The following is a 21,973-nucleotide window of genomic DNA, read 5'->3' as shown; positions in this document are numbered from 1 at the left end:
CATTTAAAAGGTAAATTATTAATTCATCAATAATTTAACCAATGATTGATTATTGGGAATTTATGCAAATTAACATGCCTAATCCCCTAACAAGCTACACTGCTGCTCAAAAGTTTGGGGTCGGTTAGAATAGTACACAACATAGGTTCCCAACTTAAATTTGCTGTACTTAATGTTAGATGTATAAACCTGAAGAAGAACATTTAGAATTAAAAATGATTTGTATTAGCAACTTTCACACAAATTATGTAAGCAGTTTACATACTTGTCTTACAAGCCCAGTGAGTGAGAGAGAAATGGGGCTATAGTGAGGAAAAACTAGAAAGATGCAAACGTATACAATTCTGGAAAGTATGTATACAACAGGAAAGAAGATAAATATTTAGAAATGTTACAGTTTGAGTAGACATTATCCATTTTTACTTTGTCTTTTTATTCTCTGAAATTTTCTGGGGACCCCTTAGAACCCCAGTTTGAAAACTGTTGGTTGTCTTGTACTTACTGTACATTTATACTTTTATCAGTGATATTACTCTTATTTTGCTTTCTCATATCCCCCCAGTGTTTTGAGTATCTTTGTGCACGATGGATGTGGTGTCACCCGAGCTCAACAGCCTCCTGCCTGATGAGATTATGGATACGGAAGCAATCCCGATGGAAGAGGAACTCCCTGCGGAGCACCTCGCTATTCCTCCGCCCCCTCCCCAATCTGAACCAGAGCCGGCACAGGTTCCTATGGAAACAGAGGTGCCTGAAATCGTCAGCCTGTGTACCGCCACCACGTCTATGCAGATGACCTCCACCTCCACTGATGCTCAGTGTAGCTCCAGCACGGGAACTCAACTCCTCCTCGCCCCCTCTGGCCTCATAGCTGGCACCACCACGACCATCACCACCGCTGCCAAAACCACCATTCCTGCAGTGACTCAAAACCTCCCCAAAATCTCCACAGTTACGGTTCCAGCCAACCACCAGCTCATCATCAATAAAGTGGCCAGCTCCCCTGCTGTGGATGGCAAGCCTCCAGGCACTGCTGTGCTCAAGCCAGAGGGCCAAAAACTCTTGGTTGCTGGCCTCAGTAAAACAGGACAGCCCATTATGTTGGCTCTGCCCCACACTTGGAACAAGCCGGCCACTACCCAGGGCACAGGGGATGGCAAGGCCCAGCCAACGCAGATCAAAATGGTGACGGCAGTAGGGAAGCCTGTGATAGCTGTGAGCTCAGCCAGTCAGCTGATGGGCTCCTCCACAACACTGCAGGCCCAGCAGCTGAAGACACTTCAGGTGGGTGTTTATCAGCCTTTCATTATACTGAGGATGCAGACGTTGCATAACTGAAGTGGCAGACCGACTGTATTTGGTCGGTGCGATATTGGCATTTTATTTTAAGACGCTAAAGAGAAACATTAATTGCAAAGCTTGTTACTTTGGCCACAGTTTCTTGTTTTTTGTGGGTTTATATATTATACATAACACAAGGTGTTAATTAATATAGAAACTGTAATTGCTGCAGCTGACTGGTAATTGGTGATTACACTTAAGGTCCATGTAACGGTTTATATTAACTACATGTACTTACTACACGGTTAGGATTAGGGTGTGATTTTAGGGTTAGGTAATAGTTGCATGTAGTAATGCATAATTTATAGTTATTACTACTATATAACCTGTTACAAGTATACTGTAAAATTGAAAGTTATACACTTTCAAGCATGGAAAGTAGAAAAATCTTCAACAAAAAAAAGATTCTCTAAATAGTTTTTATTACTATATTTAATTAAAAAAAAGGTTATTGCAGTTTATAATAGTATAATATTTATTGTAGTAGTCATATTTTTTTTCTATAAAGAACATGCTTTTGTTTTTTATGACCTTTTATAATTATTTTTTATATTGTTAATAATAAAAAATATTTCATGTTTATAGTAATATTTTTAGATAATCTATAAGGAAATATATTTTAAAATGATATATAAAGCCATAATTTTAAATGTTTTTTTTTTCTATAAAGAGAATTCCTTTTTTAATGTTTCTTTTATTTATTTATAAAATCATCAATTTCTTTTATTGTTGTTAATGATTATAATATTATATTAGTTATTTTTAAAGGGGTGGTAAAACACGATTTCACTTCTCTAACTTTAGCTAGTGTGTAATCTTGCTGTTTGAGCATAAACAACATCTGCAAAGTTACAACACTCAAAAGCAAAGTGAGATATTTGCTTTTAAAGGAATCAATTTCTAAGGACTACAGCAAACGGCCGGTAGGGAACTACAGCCTTTTCCTTCAAGCTTGCTGACATCAGCTGCTACAATAGAGACAGCCTGTGATAACTTACTGATCATCAAACACGTGCACTAGGTGGTTAGCGAATCAGAACACAGCTAACCAGTATTATTGGGAGTATTTTTGAGGGACTGGCTTCAAAGAACCCAGAAAACATCAGACCGTTTTTACAAGAAGGGACAGAGCAGTGTAGAATAAAGGTAAAATATATGAAAAATATTGCAGTTTTTTAAAAACGAGGCATGAACACATTGCACCCCACAAACACAATCAGGTCTTCGAAAGAATGTGTTTTACCACCCCTTTAAAGGTTTTATCTATAAGGACATCCTTATTTATATTGCTGTTATAATATTTGATGGTGAAAAGTGTTCATTTTTTTTCTATAAGGAAAGGCCTTTTTTAATGCTATATTTAAATCAGCAGAGCTTATTTAATATTCTATTCCATTAAATGCATATAAATAAGCCTTAAGGGTGTCACACACCGGACGAGAAGCTCAGCGAACACATTATTTTCTATGACTGTACACACACTGCAAGCACCATTCGCTGTCTGTCCGCAGCGTTCAGCTACCAATCAGGATGCTGTTCAAAATCCTGCCATGCCATTTTACGTAGTTTTATATTAAATTTACATTATAATTGTCTCAAATCGTTGTTAATGTACATACTTATTTCTCCCTGTGCTGCAAAATATCTTTACTGTTATAGTTTAACTGCCTGAATAAAGCCTAAACATAGACTTCTAGAAAATCGAATGAATAAACCGCTTCATCTGGACACCTAGGTTATTGCTAAAAATAGCATAGAAACTCTCAATTAAATTGAGAAATACCTTTTAATTATATGCGACAAACCACTGCTTCTGAGAGACAAAATAAAAAAATCAGCTGTGTGGCAGAAGATTGCTGATGTTTTTGGCTTTTCAGGTGAGATAGTCTGCAGCCTAAACATTTTACTTAGCAAAGATTGTTTTTAATTGTACGGTATGATTATAACAGACATTTAACCTACTTTCATAATGCCTTTAAACATAACGATATTGCTAAAATAATCATAGAATGTGCATGTACGGTGTGTGATACCTGTGTGTAGTCCAAGACATGATGCGGCACGACACTGCGCTTCTCGTCCGATGTTCATTTTTCCATCCGCAAGAGCGTGCCTATTCAAAACAAAGGTGTAGTTTGATGATGCCAGGTTTGAACTCAGAATCTTGGGACGTGGTCGTCACCTCACAGCCATTGGAAAATAGGACTTGGGCAGAAATCATGTTCATGGATGTGGTTATTAACGTTAGTGTAGTAGGAAGGACTTGGGCAGAAATCATGTTCATGGATGTGGTTATTAACGTTAGTGTAGTAGGAAGGACTTGGGCAGAAATCATGTTCATGGATGTGGTTATTAACGTTAGTGTAGTAGGAAGCAGAGCAGCACAGAGTGTTGAGGAGTTGAGCGAGGCCGCTGGAGCAATTGTTACGCAACACGCCTCGCGAGTAGTGGGACTTTTATTATGATAACGGGACATAGTCGCAGGCGCCAGTGATGCGCGGGTTGATCCAAAACCAGTGGGTGCCTGCAGTTACGAGTCATCCAAAAATATTTTTAATGTTATTCGGGTCGTGGTCGGTCAGGTCGTTTAAAATAAAGATGACGCAGGACAAAATGCCCGATTTCCCAACATGTTGTACTGATTATACCTTTTTAATAGGCTATCCTTTTTTAAATGCATAAAGCCTAGCTCAGTAATTTCCAACACGATCACTTGGTTATGCGTATCAATAGTACGAGTGTGCAATCTTTTGGAATGTATACGCCAAAATGAGTTTACTCCGCAGTTTTTCGCATGCATATGGCTTTCTCTCAGTTGACCTGCTGATGAATTCTCCCAGTAGGGTTGAAACATAAACATCATGTTCATCAATAATATCCATCTGGACAGTTGAAATGGACCATGATGGGCCACCTCAAGAACTGCCTGCTCTCGCCGCCACACCTCTGATCGCACCACGTCAGGGCCTGAAACATTTATCCTCCACAGGCTGGATTAATGGATATTATGCCAGGGAGCATTTACCACTTGCAGAGCAAAAATGCGGGTCGGGTAATGTTACAATATTTTCTTCTTTGCGGTCCGATTTGCGGGCGGGTTAGCTGAAAACGTCGGTCGGGTGCAGATTGTTTATACATTGACCCGTGCATCACTGGCGGGCGCCACTTCCACTTTTCCGGTCATGAGTATGAGGTGACGCAGCTCTGTTTATCATATTAGGTACATTTAAGCTTAGTTAAAATTATGTTATAAGGTTACTCTATGTGTTCACTTAGTGGCTGCTATGACACTTGTTGCTCGCTGCTAAGAGGCAGATATGACGCAATTGACAGGCGACTCCTTGGTTAAAATAGCAATTGTATCAATTTGCAAATAGTTGGAAACATTTAGGATATTGTAAGAACTCAACTGAACAAAATATACAACACTGGCCTAGTGGTTTTTGGATATTAAAAAAAATAAATTAAAAAAACTACGTAGTGCACCTTAACTGTATGAATTTCTTTCCTACTGTTACACTCAAAAGAACATATTTTGAATAGTGTTGATAAGTTCGTAGAATTCTTCAAAATATGGTCTTTTGTGTTTAACAGAATAAATTCATACAGGTTTGGAACAACATGAGGGTGAGTGAATGATGACAGAATTTCCGTTTTTGGGAATACTATCCCTTTAATATTATTATAATGAGGAGTTTATTGATGTAAGAACCAACTTGTTTCCAGTTCCGTGTCTATCAAGTATTGCGTTTCCCCTAACAGATCACAAAGAAACCACCAGTGTCTACGGCTGGACCAATGATAACAAAGCTTATCATCACAAAGGCCCTGAACAGTAAAGGACTGACCAGCCCAGCTTCAGTGTCTTCTGTAGTGACTGGTAATCTTCTGTCTGTATATTTATAAGATGAGCAAAGGTTGTATTATCAGCACGGTTGTGAAATTTTAATTTAAATCCATTTATTTTGCCAACAGGGCGAGTTGTTACCCAGAGTACCCCGGGCACACCTCCACGCACCATTGCCATTGGTGAGACCGTCAGCACTGTGCAACAGAATACGTCTGGTAACAGCAAAGTCGCCATCTCGCCTCTCAAGTCTCCCAGCAAGGTCTTGAATCTTTTAAATGTAAAAACTGGCATCGTAATTACGTTTCTGTGGTGCCAGTTTATTCTTCGATGATGGCCACACTCTGGTTTCTGTTGTCACCCTCTTCATATTTCTCCTCTGTCTGTAGCTGACTGTGGTTTCGGTGGCCAGTCAGTCTCCAAACTCACCCCAGAAGTCTGTGACGCTGCCGCTCAATGTGGCTCTAGGCCAGCAGATCCTCACGGTTCAACAGTCAGCCACCACTTCTCCAGCTAAAGCAGGAACCAGCCAGTCCACCACCCAGGTATGCCCATCTAGAGCCCTAAAATAACCAAACCAGTTTGCTGTCTTGTCAGATATAGATTTAAACTGCCCCATCCTTCAAAAATCTAATTTGGTGTACAACAACACTACAAAACAATGTTTTTATGGTGTTTTCATGTACAGACTGTAAAGCCAGTGCAGACGGTTACAGTGGGAGGGGTGGGGGCATCCCAGTTTAAGACCATCATCCCCCTCACCACACCTCCCAACGTGCAGCAGATCCAGGTGCCGGGCAGTCGCTTCCATTATGTGCGTCTGGTAACTGCCACCACTGGCAGCAGCACCGTACAGTCGGGCGCCAGCACCAACACCAACCCCTCTATCCAACCAGGTCAGTACATCACAGACAAACCCATGTGTAAATTCCTGAAATGAAAATAAAACCATCTTTTACTCACTCTGCTGTTGTTGTTCTAATACCCTATGTCCTTTTATGTTTTTATACCTCAAAAGCAGAAATTAAATTTAAAAAAATCCTGCACATGCTTTTTCAGGCAGTTTTCTTTGAGCAGACAAATCGGGAGACCAGTGACGATTCACACCCCTGAAGCTTATTATATATTATGTCATAGAATAGCATAGTCAAGATGTTTTTTTTAATCCATTTTCATTTATTCAGCACATAAGTTTTATGTCTCACCATATCACGACAATTATACTGTTGTCTGAGGTCAACTGATGACGTTTGTGTGGGTTTTACATTCAAAAACATCATAATAGGCTATTTTCTACATATTTTGAGGCTCTCTCCTGAACGCTGGATTTTGATGGGCGTGCTGCACTGGAGACTTGAAAGTAAATGCCTACGGCTAGGATTGGATAATATTTGCATATTTAATAAGCTTCAGCTCCCCTGTCAGTTTTGAAAGCGGCAACCGGAATGATTCTCTCGATTACAGCGCTCGTAAACGTCTTTATAAATAAAACGCAATGATTTATTTGTCATCCACCCGCGATTGATTGGAATATTATTTGTATATTGCTTGGCCTGCCTGATTGGTGGATATAAGCGAGAACCGAGATCAAGAAAGGAATATTATTTCACTATTTGAGATTCACCCTCCTGCCGAAAGGCTTACATTATGGTAGCCCGTCTGGGAAACACATAGCCCCGGGACTACTACTACGTATAAAAAAGACGTTCACTCACGTAAGTGTGTTGCACAATTCCTGTCGGATCCAATATAGAAGGCACAGCATTGTGTATTAATCTCAATATGTCTGCAAATCCAGCTCGATCCGAGACTGGTTTACAAACAATTCCGCAGTGAAATGAAGCGAACATGCGGATGATGTCTTCCCCACGTGAGCTGGAACTTCATTAACAATAAATTAAGTGTCACACATTCCTAATATTAGGATCCAAAGGAAGCTTATGTAGCGACTTTGTTCTTCCACAACTAGGACCATCTTCTTCGGCATGTTTATTGCCGAAGTTTATCAGGGTCCCCGCGGAGTCATAAAAAGTCTTAAAAGTATTAAAATTCAAAATCAAGGCCTTAAAAAGTGTTAAATTCGCGGAAGCATTGCGTTCTAGGTCTTAAATAATGTTAAACAGGTCTTAATTTTCCTACGTCCATGTAACGCTACCTCATTGACACGCTCTCGCCTCCTGCAACACGCGAGCACGTGTGTGTGTGTGTGTCTGTGTGTGTTTTTTCTGTGGTGTTTTTAGTTCTTTCTTTCGCTAGACCAACTATTGTTTGCTCTATTACAACTACAAATTAGACAAGCATGCCACTTCTATTGCAGCCAATCAGCTTTCGTGTTATTGGCACGAGCCTCTTTCTGATTGTACCCCACAGACGCATAAAACGGATTTTATTCTTCAGCTGAGTCTGACGGTTCTTGCAGTTCCGCGATCGTGAACGTGAAGGCGAATCTTTCTCACCATCTTGCTTAATGACCAAATAAAAGTATAATATACCCGATTGCACTAAAATAGTTAATAACAGTGATGTAAACTCTGAACTCTGATGTCAGGCTGCGTGTGTTTGCTGCCTGTCAGCGCTCGCGCGAGTGTATTGAATGTGTTATTTCTAGGCTCATTAGCCTTACGTTACTCTTGAACGATCAAATATACACATTATGCATATGTCTACATCCTGATTTGAGTTAAAAAGTTTGGGACGTGTCAGTAAGCACTGGATCTGTGCATTAGTAAATTCTCAAAGTGAAAGCAAACTAATTAAGCTAAGCTAGCGGCGACCCTGCCAAACTAAAACAATGCATGCACTGAGACAAATGCATTTGCCCACATATCTAAATGTCTAAAGAAGTTGAATAAGCCGTATTTCTAAAAACGGGTGGGTGTTCCTCTTTGTAGATATGCATCTTTATGTTGTATTTATTTGTCCTATTGTCATTTGTTTATAAGTATAAAATGTATTACTGACCGATTACTTGATTACGTAATTACTTGAAAACTTTTTACTTATATTAAGCAATTATTGCTGTGGTTTACTTTTAAGATGTTGGTCATATTTCAAGCGATCGTGTTATTAAAGATAGATAGCACACAACTGAACCAGCCTTTTTTTTTTGTAATACCAAACAAGATTCATGCATTTTGTCAGTTTTATTGCCATGTGTGACTATTGTGCATCTAACATAATAATATGGTTAATGTTGCATCCTAATTATATTTAAAAAAAATTTTTTTTTGCAAATCTAAGGAAGTGACCACCACAATAAAAAAAAATAGTTTTTATATATATTCTATAATATATATTTATATAATATATATATTCTAAATAATAAGTTTACTAATACTTTGTTCAGTTTAAATAAATTAAATAATATAAGTTTAAGTAGCGTAATTGAGTGATTCTACATTTCCTATGCATGTTTTTTTTTTTTATTGCGTGATATAGGTCTTAAATTTTATTCATAATGGTCTTAAAAAGGTCTTAAAAAGTCTTAAATTTGACTTGGTGAAACCTGCAGATACCCTGGTTTATGTTTGTTTTCTTTGACTAACAAGGACATTTTCTGCTCTAACTTGCAGGATATTCTTATAGAACCAAAATGTTTTTTTTTAAACATTTCATTTATTTTTATGAAATGGTGCAAATGCATTATGTGTTATACACTTTGAATATGAACAGCGAGCATATTGGTAACTTGGTCTCTGAGCTGTACTCTAGCAGAACATTGGGTCAGGAATTGGACTACATTGATCACACTGTGTCACTGTACTTTATTTTTCAGTCCAATATAGAAATGGGCTCATTGGAGTCATTTTGAACCAATTGGGTTTTCGGTTCCCAACTTTACCCTGTCTTTCATAATGTTCAGTTAAATATTGCCTGTTTTAGGCAGTGGTCCTTCAATATGCCATTTTTTTTTCTCCATGGAGTATTGTTTTTAGAGTGAATGCACTGCAGCGATTCCATTTTTAAGAATATGCCAGAATTGTATATGAATTGGCTTTTATATGGGAATTTAAGAAAATCTAATAACATTTATTTACTGTTGTATTGTTTGCAAAGCCAAGCCAGTGATGATGAACGCTGCGGTACGGATGTCTGTACCCATTGTCTCAGCGCAGACCGTGAAACAGGTACACAGTGAAATGCCTAGTTCCCTGCCACAGCAGTTCTGCACATACATTTCACACATCTTTAATAATATATAAAAAAAAATTTTTTATTTTTTTTGTGCACAGGTTGTACCCAAACCCTTGACGTCAGCAGCTCAGGTGGTGACCACCAGTCAGACCCCTCAGCGTCTCATCATGCCAGCCACACATCTGCCTCAGATCCAGCCTAACCTCACCAATCTGCCACCGGGGACTGTGCTCGCCCCCGCCCACGGCTCTGGAAACATGGGCTACGCTGTGTTGCCGGCCCCATACGTTACGCAGGTCCGTATGTCAGTGGTGGAGCAGGACGGATGAGTTTGGTTGCTTTTTTTGTTGGATTCTCATCTTGCTTGTTCCCATAGATCCCCCAGCCTACGTTTGTGACTTTGACCAGCAGCTCCACCTTTTCAACAGCCACTCCCATACAGACTCAAGCCAGGCTTTCACTCAATGGGTGAGCTGAGCGCCACATGCCTGGCTATTACACGTTTATCAGTTGCATCAAACCAAATATCTCATTAACCCTCAGGTTACACTTTTCATGTGCTTTGTTACAGTTTATCAACATCAGAAGCAACTTCAAGGCCAAGAAAACCCTGCAACTGCACACGGTCACAGTGTCTGAAATTGTATGTTCCCCAGCATTTGTTTACGTTCTCTGAAATGGCCCATTTAAAGGGTGTAATCTGTTTCAGCTGCTACGTTTGGCAATCGCTTTCATAGTTTCTAAATCCAATTGTGATTTTTACAACTTCCTTCCTTTTAACAACCTGCTATTCAGTTCATACTATCAAATTCACCAGCAATTCTGACAGACAGGAAGGTGATTATCAGAGGTGCAAACATAATTTTACATTTTTATTGCTCAAGCACTATCTGTCAAGCAATTTAAATATTGATTTAAAAAAAACAATTAAAGCTTTGCTTGTAGCATTTTATGTGCTACCATTCAAAGGTTTGGGGTCAGTAAGATTTGTTTTTAAAGATTTTATTTCTTTGATTCAGCAATAATGCATTAATTTGATCTAAAGTGGCAGTAAAGTAAATTAAAACAGAAGTTATATTGAACCTTTTAATTGACAATTCTTGAAAAAATGCATCATGGTTTCCACAAATATGCTGGACAGCACTGATTATTATAAATGCTTCTTGAGCATCAAATCATATTAGAATGATTTCTGAAGATCATGTGACACTGACGACTGGAGTCAGTGGGAGTCAGATCACGGGAATAAATAACTTTTTAAAATGTATTCAAATAGAAAATAGTCTTTTTACATTTTAATTTCACTATTAGAGATGCATCAAAATATCGGCTGATTTAAAAAAGAAAGAAAAATCTATATTAAACCATTCAGCATAGCATATCAGATATAGTATGAAAATTATCTAAACAATACAATTATTATTGATGTACAATATATATATTTTTTTTTATGAAATGTGTAATATATTATTATTAGTGAAAATGTTCTCTAATAAAATCAAATTTAAGTTAATTTAAAGAAATATTTTAAGGCAAAAATAACCTTTAAAAGTGTGTCTTATTTTTTGTATTTGTGCCTCATGTTGAATGTAAAATGCATCCAATCCAAGTTCAATGAAAAGATTTGATGCAGCAATAAACTAGCTAGTAGTATACTTGAATGCATGCATTTTTACTTTTCTCATTTAAAACATGATCTAAACTGCAATGAAAGATTAAAACGGTAATTTGTAATAAAAGATTAAAAGTAATTTTAATGACCGTTCAGACAAGTGAGCAAGTAACAAATGTCAGTATCGGCCAATAGTTGTTTATCTGGTATTGGCCAAACAAGTTCCTGTAGGTGCAACCCTTTTCACAATATCTCTGTTTTTGATCAAATCAATGCAGCCTTGGTGAAAAGAGACTTTACTGTTCCCAAACTTTTGAGCTGTAGTGAAACTCTTGGGCAGCTGAAGTACTTTTATGAATTTAATTTTGCATTTACTCTATAATGTCTCTCGTCTCACAGGTATTGTGATTGCTTTGCCAATGGGGAGTTCTGTAATAACTGTAACTGTGTTAACTGCTTCAACAACCTTGACCATGAGAGTGAAAGACTGAAGGCCATCAAGGTAACACATTCCTGCCTTTCTATAGATCTCCATTGTATCTCCCTTGACATCTTGTTTGTCTCGCTGATCAGTACAATTTTTCTGTAATGCTTTGAAGTACATAAGTATCAAATTAAGTGTTGTTTTTTTTCTCAGGCGTGTTTAGACCGAAACCCTGTGGCTTTCAAGCCCAAGATTGGTAAAGGCAAAGAAGGAGAGTCGGACAGGAGACACAGCAAAGGCTGCAATTGTAAGAAATCTGGCTGTCTGAAAAACTACTGCGAGTGTTATGAGGTGAGTGTTTTCACACGTCAAAGGGCAAAGATTATTGATGTTCCTAAGCCCTTGTGTCATAGAAGACATGATTAGTTTTCAGTTGTGTTGAGGACCAGATATAATTCTGATGTCCGTTCACATTAGGCAAAGATCATGTGTTCGTCCATCTGCAAATGTATGGGCTGCAAGAACTTTGAGGAGAGTCCTGAGAGGAAGACCCTAATGCACCTGGCCGACGCTGCAGAGGTACGGGTCCAGCAGCAAACCGCAGCCAAAACCAAACTTTCCTCACAGATCTCGGATCTGCTCACCAGAACCACACCAGCCATCACCAGTGGAGGCGGAAAGTAAGTCTTTTCTTTGAAGGCACTATGTACAATGTTTGGGATTAAAATATCCAAAAACCACTAGAACAATGCTATATTTAGTTGACTTGTATATTTTTTTATTATCCCAAATGTTTCCATCTGTGGTTAAAATAGATATCTCTGGACTTTACCCGTGTAATGGCCCATGTAATTAGCCCTTTTCACACAGCAATCTCGTTAATTTGCTGGAAAATTACCAGAAAGACTTCACTGGTAAACACACAAAAATGCTGTTCAGACCAAGTGGAAACCTCCCCCAATTTCTGTTGAAGCTAATACGGAAGTAACTTAAATTGCAATTCATTGACTGGCCACTAGGGACAGGCTCCAGAAGGGAGCAGAATCTCATTGAGCCCCATGTTAAAATGCCCAACTTTACAGCAGAATAAAACATGTTTACAGCCTGGTACAAATTGTGTTTTTGGTCTATACGGCTAATTTTGCCCTTCATGGCAACTGTGAGAGGGGTGAATTTTTTTTTATAACTAATTCGTTTACATTATATAAAGCCTTACATTTCTGCATAATTAAGGGTGTGGCCACTTTGACAGGTAGATAGCCATTTATCCGCTGTCTGTTAGTCATTAGCTATGTCTCATTTCGTTAAATTTCGAAGGCTGTGTCCTCCGGAGGACACGTCCTGTGTAGGATGCAGTATACGGAGTGTCCTCAATCAGAATTAAACCAGACGTCCTTCGTAGGACACACAGGCAGGAAGTATCACATTGCTATGCCAACAAGTTCAGCCTCGTTGCGCTCTCACGGCAGTTATATCAATGAAAATTATTTATAACTTGAAAATGACTATGAAATGTTTCTTGTCTTGACTGCAATGTACTGTTCTAAACGTTTAAAATGCACTAAACAGTTTCAATCCTGTTTACCACAACTATTGTTTGAGGTAATAGACCTTAAAAAAAAAAACAAAAAAAGCTTGAACTACTTAATTTAAACACCACACCTACGCTCGCATGTATATCTGGCGGTGGTGCCGTTTTTTCATATAATATATTTTTTAAAAATGACGGTTGTTAACGGAGACGCAAAGAATTATGGGTTATCTCCAGCCGTGAAGGCTACACCTCATGCACACTCCGAATTCCTGTGAAAGAAGGACGCATTCGAAGGTCGCATTTGGAGTGTCCTACTCACTTTTTTTAAATGAGACGGCCTTATGACGTATGCACCCTTCGAATGCGACCTCCGGAGGACGCAGCCTTCTGAAATGAGACTCAGCTCTTGTCACCTCAGCTCCGCCCAGATCCTGCCTCTTTGCCCATTTTCTGTTATCCGGGTGTGACACGAGATGACGTGCTGCCAAGTTGGCAACGGCCAGCTCGTCTTTACTTTACTCTTCAAAACTGCTCTTCAGAATCCTATAGGTCTCAGGGACACTACATCCATATTTTTTTACAGTCTATGGTTCACACAAGAAACGGCTTTCTAGTTTTTTACTGGTAAAAGACCACTCACACATCGGCACCAAAATACCGGTAAATTCTGATGTCAATAAGGGCTTCGCAATTAATTGAATTTCTAATCGCGGTTACGATTATGGATGCTACAATTATGTAATCGTTCAACGATTTTGTAATCAATTACAAAAAAAACGTATATTATTCTGTGTGCTTAGATAGCATGTCACGCTGTGAAGGCAGTACACTGACTGGTCGAATGCATGCAAAATAGCACAGAAGCCGTGCACACAGCCTCTATTTTGTTTCGTTTAGCTTCTAAAACCAAATAAAAATGTTTGTTATCAAACCGGCGATTTCGGTCCCTCCATTTAAATCCATTCCCAGTGCCGCGGGCATCATAAATTATTGACGCTTAGGGCCTAAAGATCCTGCCGCAGTCAGCAACGCGACTGTCCATTCACGCTCAAACTTTGGATCAGAAAGCTTTGTAAAAATAACTTTAAATAGCGAGTGTCTAATCCGAAAACCAAGTCTTCTGAAGTGACATGATATTGGCTTTATCTGATGACCAGATTTAACACGACTCGCATAGCCTACTGTAAAAACGGACGTTCAAATGATTGAGTGAGTGACATCATGAAAACATCATGAAAGTGAGTGAGTACATGCAGAATTAGGAATAGTCATTTTTGACACACTTTCTTGCAATTGAAACTGACGGGTTGCATTGATTGAAAAGCGTTGTGGTTTTTTTATTTTAATAAAGGTTTCTTCGGCCAATTGCATGTATTTAATAGGCTAAATAAGAAGCAAATAAGTAGACTCGATCTAAAGGAAGCGATCACTTTCATTGCTCATGAACTGGAGCACATCTCAAATAAACTGAAACTTAGCAGGCTTGCCTCACAGACATGAGAAATATGTAATATGTGTAGAAACAAAAAGATTTAAATAAGCATAGTGCAGTACTCACACGGTAAACAACGAGCTTGAAACAGATGGATCACAGTGATGGGAATTAGCGGGATGTTAAAGTTTAAGGGATTTTTTTTTTTAAACCTTCTACTGAATAAGATCGGGTGAAAGCACATTTTAAACAGGTAGCACTTATTCACACATGTAATTGTTCTCTCTAATGCATTCAAAAACATCTTGTAGTGCTTAACTGCTTACAGTAATCAGTACCGACTGTAGTTATAGTATACAGTTTTTCTATTATTCTATTATTTGATTTTGAATGAGCAGAGATCTGTATTGATCTGTAGATTAGATAAAATAACTGATGAAAAAGTGTTCATCTTTCCAAACTTTCAAACAAAATTTGCACTGCAAAAAGCATCAATGATATTTAACTTTTAATGCTGATAAAGCCTAAGTTTGGCATAGCGGGGGTAAAATGCACACAAATGTTTCAATAAACCACATTGAAACTAGGCTCTTAATATCCTATTGTTTATTTATTTTTTATTTATTTTCAGCCAATGCAGGTTAAATTGAACTTTATAGTGATATTTCAGAGCTTACGAAAATACTTAAGCAGTTAGCCGAGCGAAGACGGAGCGGTGCTTCTAATATCAGTGAGCGAGGAGTGGAGCGGGAAATTGTGAACCTGGAGCGGAGTGATTATTGAATTCATAGAGCGTGGAGAAGAAATTAGGTGAGTTCGACATCGGCTGCGGCTGGATGCGATCGGCGAGAGTAGCCGAGTGCAGGCGGGGAGGAGCTGCAAACGGAGACGTGAAGTCGGACACTTTCTGCTTCCCGTGGTGACGCTTGTGCTGCGTTTGCAAACTTTGTCACCGCTTAAGTTAAATAAATGCAATACACAGATGTTTCAAATGACAGTTTCATTCAATACTTATGTACTGCTTAATAAAACGTCTATTTGGACTAGATTAAAGTTCAACATATAAACCTACACTATCAATGAAGTGTTGTCAATGATTTTTATCAGGATCAGTATGACAATATAAAATATAACTACATGAAGAGGTTTTACTGTTATAAATTATGAATTTGTGAGCATTGGCGAAACACGTGATCGCTGTCATGCGTTGAATCCGGCCAATCATGGATCAGCTGTGTTGTCATCGGAGCTCGAGCAGCCTCCTGGTGTCCCCCTTGAGAATCTGCAGCGGCTGCCTCAGCCGGCTGCTCTCGAATCGCTCTCGCGGTACTTTGTTGACATGCGTCAGTCACGTGCCGTCGGCGCTGCCTCAAGTCAGACCAAATTTCTAACTGGCATGCAGTGCTTCAAGTCTGCCGCCGATCGGTCTGCGCATCGCTGGGTGAAGTTGAACTAGTCTATTGCTGCCGCTCCACTCCGCTCACATACTCTGGTGTCGACTCGAAGCGGGGCAGGAGCGGGGGCGTGGCATCACGATGGTGTTTCTCCATCGTGATGTCGGTCAGCCATCACGATGGACGATGATATCGTCCATCGGCACAACCCTAACACCCATAACTCTGTTAAAATCTTAGGGTTTCATGACCCTGGTCTTCCTGTAATGACTCAAATGTTAATGAATTTTCTCTCTAGGTTGCCGTACACGTTCGTAACAAAGGAAGTGGCCGAGGCGACGTCTGATTGTTTGCTGGAGCAGGCAGAGCAGTCGGAGCTGGCCAACCAGCCTCAGGCCATGGCAGAGCGCCTCATTCTGGAGGAGTTTGGACGCTGCCTCAGGAGAATCATCAGTTTTGCTGGCAAAGCCAAGACGGACTGCCCCATTAACTGCTAGATACAGGCCTGGCACAGACTGAGAACCCTCCCTCCCTCCGCGGCCCAGTGTGCTGCCGAACCTAGAGTGGGCGTCCACTGAGGGCACTTCTGCCCGCCCCTCATATGGACACACGGGGCCTTCTAATAAAGAGAGACAAAACAGAACTTCCCATTGACCTCTATTGTGTGTCCGTCAAGCCGGAGGACGCACTATATTCAGTTGGAGGACTACAGTACATGATTGTAGCCCCTGCAAGTGGACTTGCACTGTTTGCTTTCCTGAAAGGGGGTTTATTTTAGAACAATCGATGCAATTTTAAGGTAGTTTGTTTTGTTTGGCAACGTTTTCCACTTTTAAATGTGTAATCATGGTATTTGTTTGTGTTTTAAAACTGGATTTTCATATTACCATTCACTGTCGTCAGAAAGCCCTTTTTTCTTACTGGTAATATCCTCAAGATACGGCCGGATGCGGAAGGAACTTCCCTGCACATGTCATTAGCCGTCTGATCATGACTTATATACAGTAAGTAGCCTGTACTGTAGCCTCATTTATATTTATTTGCTTGCAGCAGATTTTGTTCCTTGAGCAGAATCGGGTTCCGTCTTCACTGTTCCATTTGTGTTCCAAGCATACAAACATTCAGCCGGGTCAGTCTGAGGGAGGCCACGCTTCGTTTCGGACAGGACGAGGCTGAAGCAGAGCGTGAAGCCTCTGACTGCGGTACAGATTTCCTGTACTCCTAAAAGTGCTTACAGCCCATATATATCTGATAAGATTAGATCTTAAATTATACTATTAACTAATAATAATCAGCCTTAACTTTATTTCTTCATCTCAGTCTAGAGAGAAATTCATAAACTCCTCATATATTGCAGAAGTTAGTTTGTTTCTTTTTGGCATTCGATGAAGTCTGTTTAGGACTTAATTATACCAAACCTTTCCATACATGAGTTGACACATGTAGTCACTGAAATGCTTCATGAAGAACATGTCATCCATTTTATTACATCCCAAAATAAAATTCATATTAATGAAAATGAAGCATATTTTAGGACCCATTAAGTTTAGTTTGTTTTTGCTTTTTCACATTACATTCATGATGAAAGCATTTCCCTCCAATAATCATTATGCATCAAATCAGAAAAATCTGATTTTCATTACTGGAATCGTAATTTGTTTTAAAGAGCTTAGAGTACAGTTTTTATGCGAATAAAAACTAGGTTTTTTCTTTGTAAAGCAATTTTCATAAACCGTTTATAAAGATGATTCTGTATGTTGAAAATTTCTTGTTACTGTACTTCTAATTACTTCGAATAAAATAGTTTTATTACAGATTAGTACCAAAAATGTATTTACAGTAATGAATCAAAAATGAGTTTTTTCTTGTTTGTATCGAATTTTTCATAATATATAAAGATAACCATTATGCATAATTCTTTTCTCTGGTTCTCATTACTGTAGGATAATTAAACGTTGTTGGTTTTTTTTACAGTTAAATTATTTTACAGTAACAAGAATAATTTAATTGTAAAAAAACATTTAATTATGTGTGTGTGTATATATATATATATATATATATATATAGAGAGAGAGAGAGAGAGAAATTAGTACCATGATTTTTTTTATTTTTATCTTTTGATTTTGGGGTGAAATATGATGTGAACATGTTCTCTTTGTGATTTAATTCTTTATGGCATAATTATTTTTTTAAGGCAAGTAACAGAAACCCAATATAAAAAGCTGTAGGTCGTCTGTAGGTTTGGTTTTAGTCGTGATTTGTTTGGCACAGGTGTTTAGTACAGACTCTCCCACATCATTGAAGAGAATAGAAACACAGACGTCATTCTGCATAGTGCCTTCTCCCGTAACCGCTCGAACCATTCTTCACTGCTTACTGGAAGTCTTGCGTTCTTAAACGCTTCACCCTAGAGGAATGAAATGAAAATGAAAAATCTGTTGCGTGTGATGTGCCGTAAACTGTTTTAATCTGCTTTTATTCCATTTTATTTGTAATATGCAGACAGCTAACTATGGAAAAACGTAATCATATCTTGCTTAGACTCTCAAATATGCTTGCTGAATGCAACTTTTATGTCAGTAAACAGACCATCACGCTGTCATAAAGCCGTGGGATTCTTTGACATGTTTCTGATCTCATGCCCTGCGTTTCACAGCACATTTATTTATATTTCACTATTAAACAGCTGGTTAAGTGAGTCTGTCCAAGCGGTTTAATAAAAGTGTTAAATACACCTTTTTATGCCTTAACCACCTCTCAGGGCTTTTTATGTACAGTAAATATCTTAATGACTAATAGTGCGTTTATTTAGCTGCATGACTTAGTGATTTAAAAAGCTCTACTAAACTACCCCTGAATTACATTATTGCATTATAATCTTTTAACAGCTATACTGGATATAGCTTCTTTGAATATTGTTATAACTGCAAATTCCAAATAATGCATATGCCCACAATATATTTAAACACTTCTGCTGGCATTGCTCTGCTGTAGAGAAGTCTTAAAGAGGTTCCTCACCTGTGCCATCCAAAACGTTCATATTCAAGTTGTAGTTGTTTATAGCTCATCCTTGGTTGTATTTTATGCTGATGAACATATTGTGTGTGTATATAGAGACCCTTTCCTCTACTATATTTCTGACAGATGCAAATTATTTTCAGGTTGTACTTTTGTCAAAAAAGAAGATTATGAACAATGAGTTCATTGTATCTTTTTATGTAGCCAGTTAATGTTATCTTGTATATATGTAAATGAACATTAGTGTTCCTTTGTACCTTTCTGAAAATTGCCATGTTTTTTCATAAAGCAAGCCCTTCACTATTGTGTAAATGTTTTCCTGTTTGATTTCCATATGAGATGCATAAGGCAGGGGTGTTTGAGTTTCTAATGTTTTTTTCTATTTGTCCTTTTCTTTTGTTTAATATACACCATGTCTATTCATGATTAAAACACCACTTGTCACAGTTACAATTAAAATCTTTCTGACGATACGTGGGGAAAGTTCATTTTCAATCCATTGTTCTGCCTCATAAAAGAGTGATGAGAGAACTTTAACACTTGAAATAAAAGCATAATTATGCTGACCAATAATAAAGTCGCTAAAAATATTCTACTCTATTTTTTTGAGTAACATTGCATCATTTATAAATTTAACATTTGCATTAGAAAAACATTACATTTTTAATAATATTAGGCTATTTGCATTTGCTGTGAGACATTGAAATATTTCAGTTATTTTCTTATATTTACAATGTATAATGAACTCTAAAAATGAAGCATTTGAAGTCATAATGAAACAGAAGTTGTGATAGTCTTTTCTTTCCTGCTGTTCTTACAAGAAACAAATAAGGGCGGGACTTAATTTTGTTGATTGGATGGTTGTGGTTTGCTATTGGTTGATGCCATGTGATTGACATGTTTGTCCCGCCCTTGCGCCAGTAAATACATCATCAGAGAAGAGATGAGCTGCAAGAGGGAGGGGAAGTTATTTTGATGAAAGATTAGAGGACACATCAAAAATAAATTGAATGATGTGCATAGATAAATCATTTATAATTCTGCAGTAGGCCTGTTCCATAAAAAAATAAGATTTACGAGGCCTATCGATTTTGATTAGGGATAGTTCACCCAAAAATGAATGTAGTGTTATCATTTACACACCCTCAAGGTGTTCTAAACCTGTATGCATTTTTTTTTCTCTCCTTTTTTCTCTGTTCTGTTAAACACAAAATAATATATTTTGATCACTATGAGTAACCAAACAGTTGCTGGTCCCAAATGACTTATATAGTAAATACTATCGAAGTCAATCGGGACCAAAAAACATCTTTGTGTTAAGCACAAGAAAAACTCATGCAGGTTTAGAACAACTTGAGGGTGTGTAAAAGATGACATTCATTTTTGGGTGACCTATTCCTTTAAGAAAGAAAAAGACCCATGTTGTGTTCCCCAAATGTTTTTTTGTAATATTAGCTAGTATTTGCTCTGAAATGTCTAATATATACGTCGTTCGCGTTTATTCGCACATTTTGCATGTCTCCCTCATCAAACACACCTGATTCAAATCATCAGCTCATTAGTAGAGACTCTAAGATTTGAATTGGGTGTCTGATGAGGGAGACATGCAAAATGTGCAGTGGTGAGGGGTCCCCAGGACAGGTTTGAGAACCACTGGTCTAAGGGTCTAAACGTGCTCCAATACTCCAGATGGCGCTGTTCACACAAACTGTTGCAGGCAGCGCTACAAGGTCTTACCGAAGTAAACAAGAGAGTTGACTTATTTATCAATGCATCCCTTTTAGGGTCAGTTTATTGTTTTGACGAAGATTTTTAGAAGTAGTTTCTTCTGTTTAATATTTAGATTTAAAGCGAAATGGCCGCAAATCCGCCCGGACAAGGTAAATATTGTTGTATCAGTTGCCACTGTCAGTTCTGATATTAAGCTCGATATATATGATGCATAACGTTACAGTTTAAATCATTTTAATCGTTACTCCCTAAATATAACCAAGTTAAATTATACAGTGTGATAAGGCCTATCAAACTTACAAATACATCTTTAATTAGTCGCCGTGTCACTATCGCGCAGTGTTTATAAGATTGGCTTCAAATGCTGAATTGAACATGTAATGTATTCGCTTGCTTGCTGTATGTTAACTATTTTATATTTACACTTGTCCTCGATAGGATTTCAAAACAAAAACAGGGTTGCTATTCTAGCTGAGCTGGATAAGGAGAAGAGACGCCTGATTCAGAGTCAGTCTATGAATAATCCAGGAGCCAGGTAACGTTACTGTTTCAAAAACCATCACTGTAAAAATACTTTTTGTATTTTGCAATATTTTTTTCTAAAGAATCCTTCTGTTAAGCCAGTGTATGTCTTGTAAGATATATACACTCAGAAAGTCATAACGCATGCAATATAATGTGTTTTCCTAGCATTCCGCTCTCTAGACCAGCAGTAAATAAAGAGTTCAGGGATCAGGCCGAGCAGCAGCACATTGCAGCACAGCAGAAAGCAGCTTTACAGGTACCATAAGCTTCATTTTTAGAGTTTAAGTATTTGTTTATTATTGATAATATCCATAAAATTAGTATTTTTCTCTGGTTTGGTTTCAGCATGCACATGCACACTCGTCCGGCTTCTTCATCACTCAGGATTCCTCCTTTGGTAACCTTATACTGCCTGTGTTACCAAGACTTGACCCGGAGTAAATAAACTTCAGCTAAGACTGTTTTGATAAAATGTGTTACTCTGACATGGACATGCAAGGTGACTTTTATTTATCATGAATTTCTTTTAATAAAATGGAGAAAAATTAACCAATTTTGTGTTATCATTTTTAAATACATGATTCCACTGCCATTGACCAATACAATTTCATGACTATACTGCATAATTCCAACTGCAAAACCTTTTTTTGTGAGTAATTTCAAGCAAGTAGTATGGAGTAACCACTGGAAATGTAAAAGTAATTTTTTTTTTTTAGTTTAGTAGAAGAATGTGGGACTTTACAATTAGTAACACGTATGGTAGGCAATGTTTATTTAACACTTTTTGTTATTCTGGTTGAAATTATCGTCACATCCTGATTGGATGGTTGTGGTTTGCTATTGGTGGATCACATGAGTGATATCATGTTGCCCCGCCCTCACTCCAGTGAACATGTCATCAGAAAAGAGAATAGAAGAGGGAGGGGAAGTTTTTTCCATTAAAGATTAAGAGGCACATGAAAAAATAATTTACAATACATA

At 38.1% G+C, this 21,973-nt stretch overlaps 2 protein-coding genes across 2 annotated transcripts; both read left to right on the top strand.

Annotated features, from left to right (window-relative positions):
* Positions 1–529: 529 nt before the first annotated feature.
* On the top strand, positions 530–19,209 carry lin54 (lin-54 DREAM MuvB core complex component). The gene is made up of 13 exons (XM_067433223.1): positions 530–1,284; positions 5,104–5,221; positions 5,317–5,450; positions 5,578–5,733; positions 5,877–6,084; positions 9,245–9,315; positions 9,421–9,618; positions 9,699–9,790; positions 9,894–9,965; positions 11,334–11,436; positions 11,572–11,709; positions 11,836–12,038; positions 16,017–19,209. Exons 1-13 carry the CDS (start codon positions 586–588, stop codon positions 16,213–16,215), a joined length of 2,391 nt encoding a protein of 796 aa, XP_067289324.1. The 5' UTR covers positions 530–585; the 3' UTR covers positions 16,216–19,209.
* Positions 19,210–20,425: 1,216 nt separating this feature from the next.
* Positions 20,426–21,545, top strand: inip (ints3 and nabp interacting protein). Its single transcript, XM_067433526.1, has 4 exons — positions 20,426–20,616; positions 20,906–21,002; positions 21,158–21,248; positions 21,338–21,545. Exons 1-4 carry the CDS (start codon positions 20,592–20,594, stop codon positions 21,431–21,433), a joined length of 309 nt encoding a protein of 102 aa, XP_067289627.1. The 5' UTR covers positions 20,426–20,591; the 3' UTR covers positions 21,434–21,545.
* The last annotated feature ends 428 nt before the right edge of the window (positions 21,546–21,973 follow it).

Source organism: Pseudorasbora parva, chromosome 23 (genome assembly GCF_024679245.1).
Source record: "Pseudorasbora parva isolate DD20220531a chromosome 23, ASM2467924v1, whole genome shotgun sequence".
Classification (NCBI taxonomy): Eukaryota; Metazoa; Chordata; class Actinopteri; order Cypriniformes; family Gobionidae; genus Pseudorasbora; species Pseudorasbora parva.
This window is presented reverse-complemented; position numbering and strand designations above follow the sequence as displayed.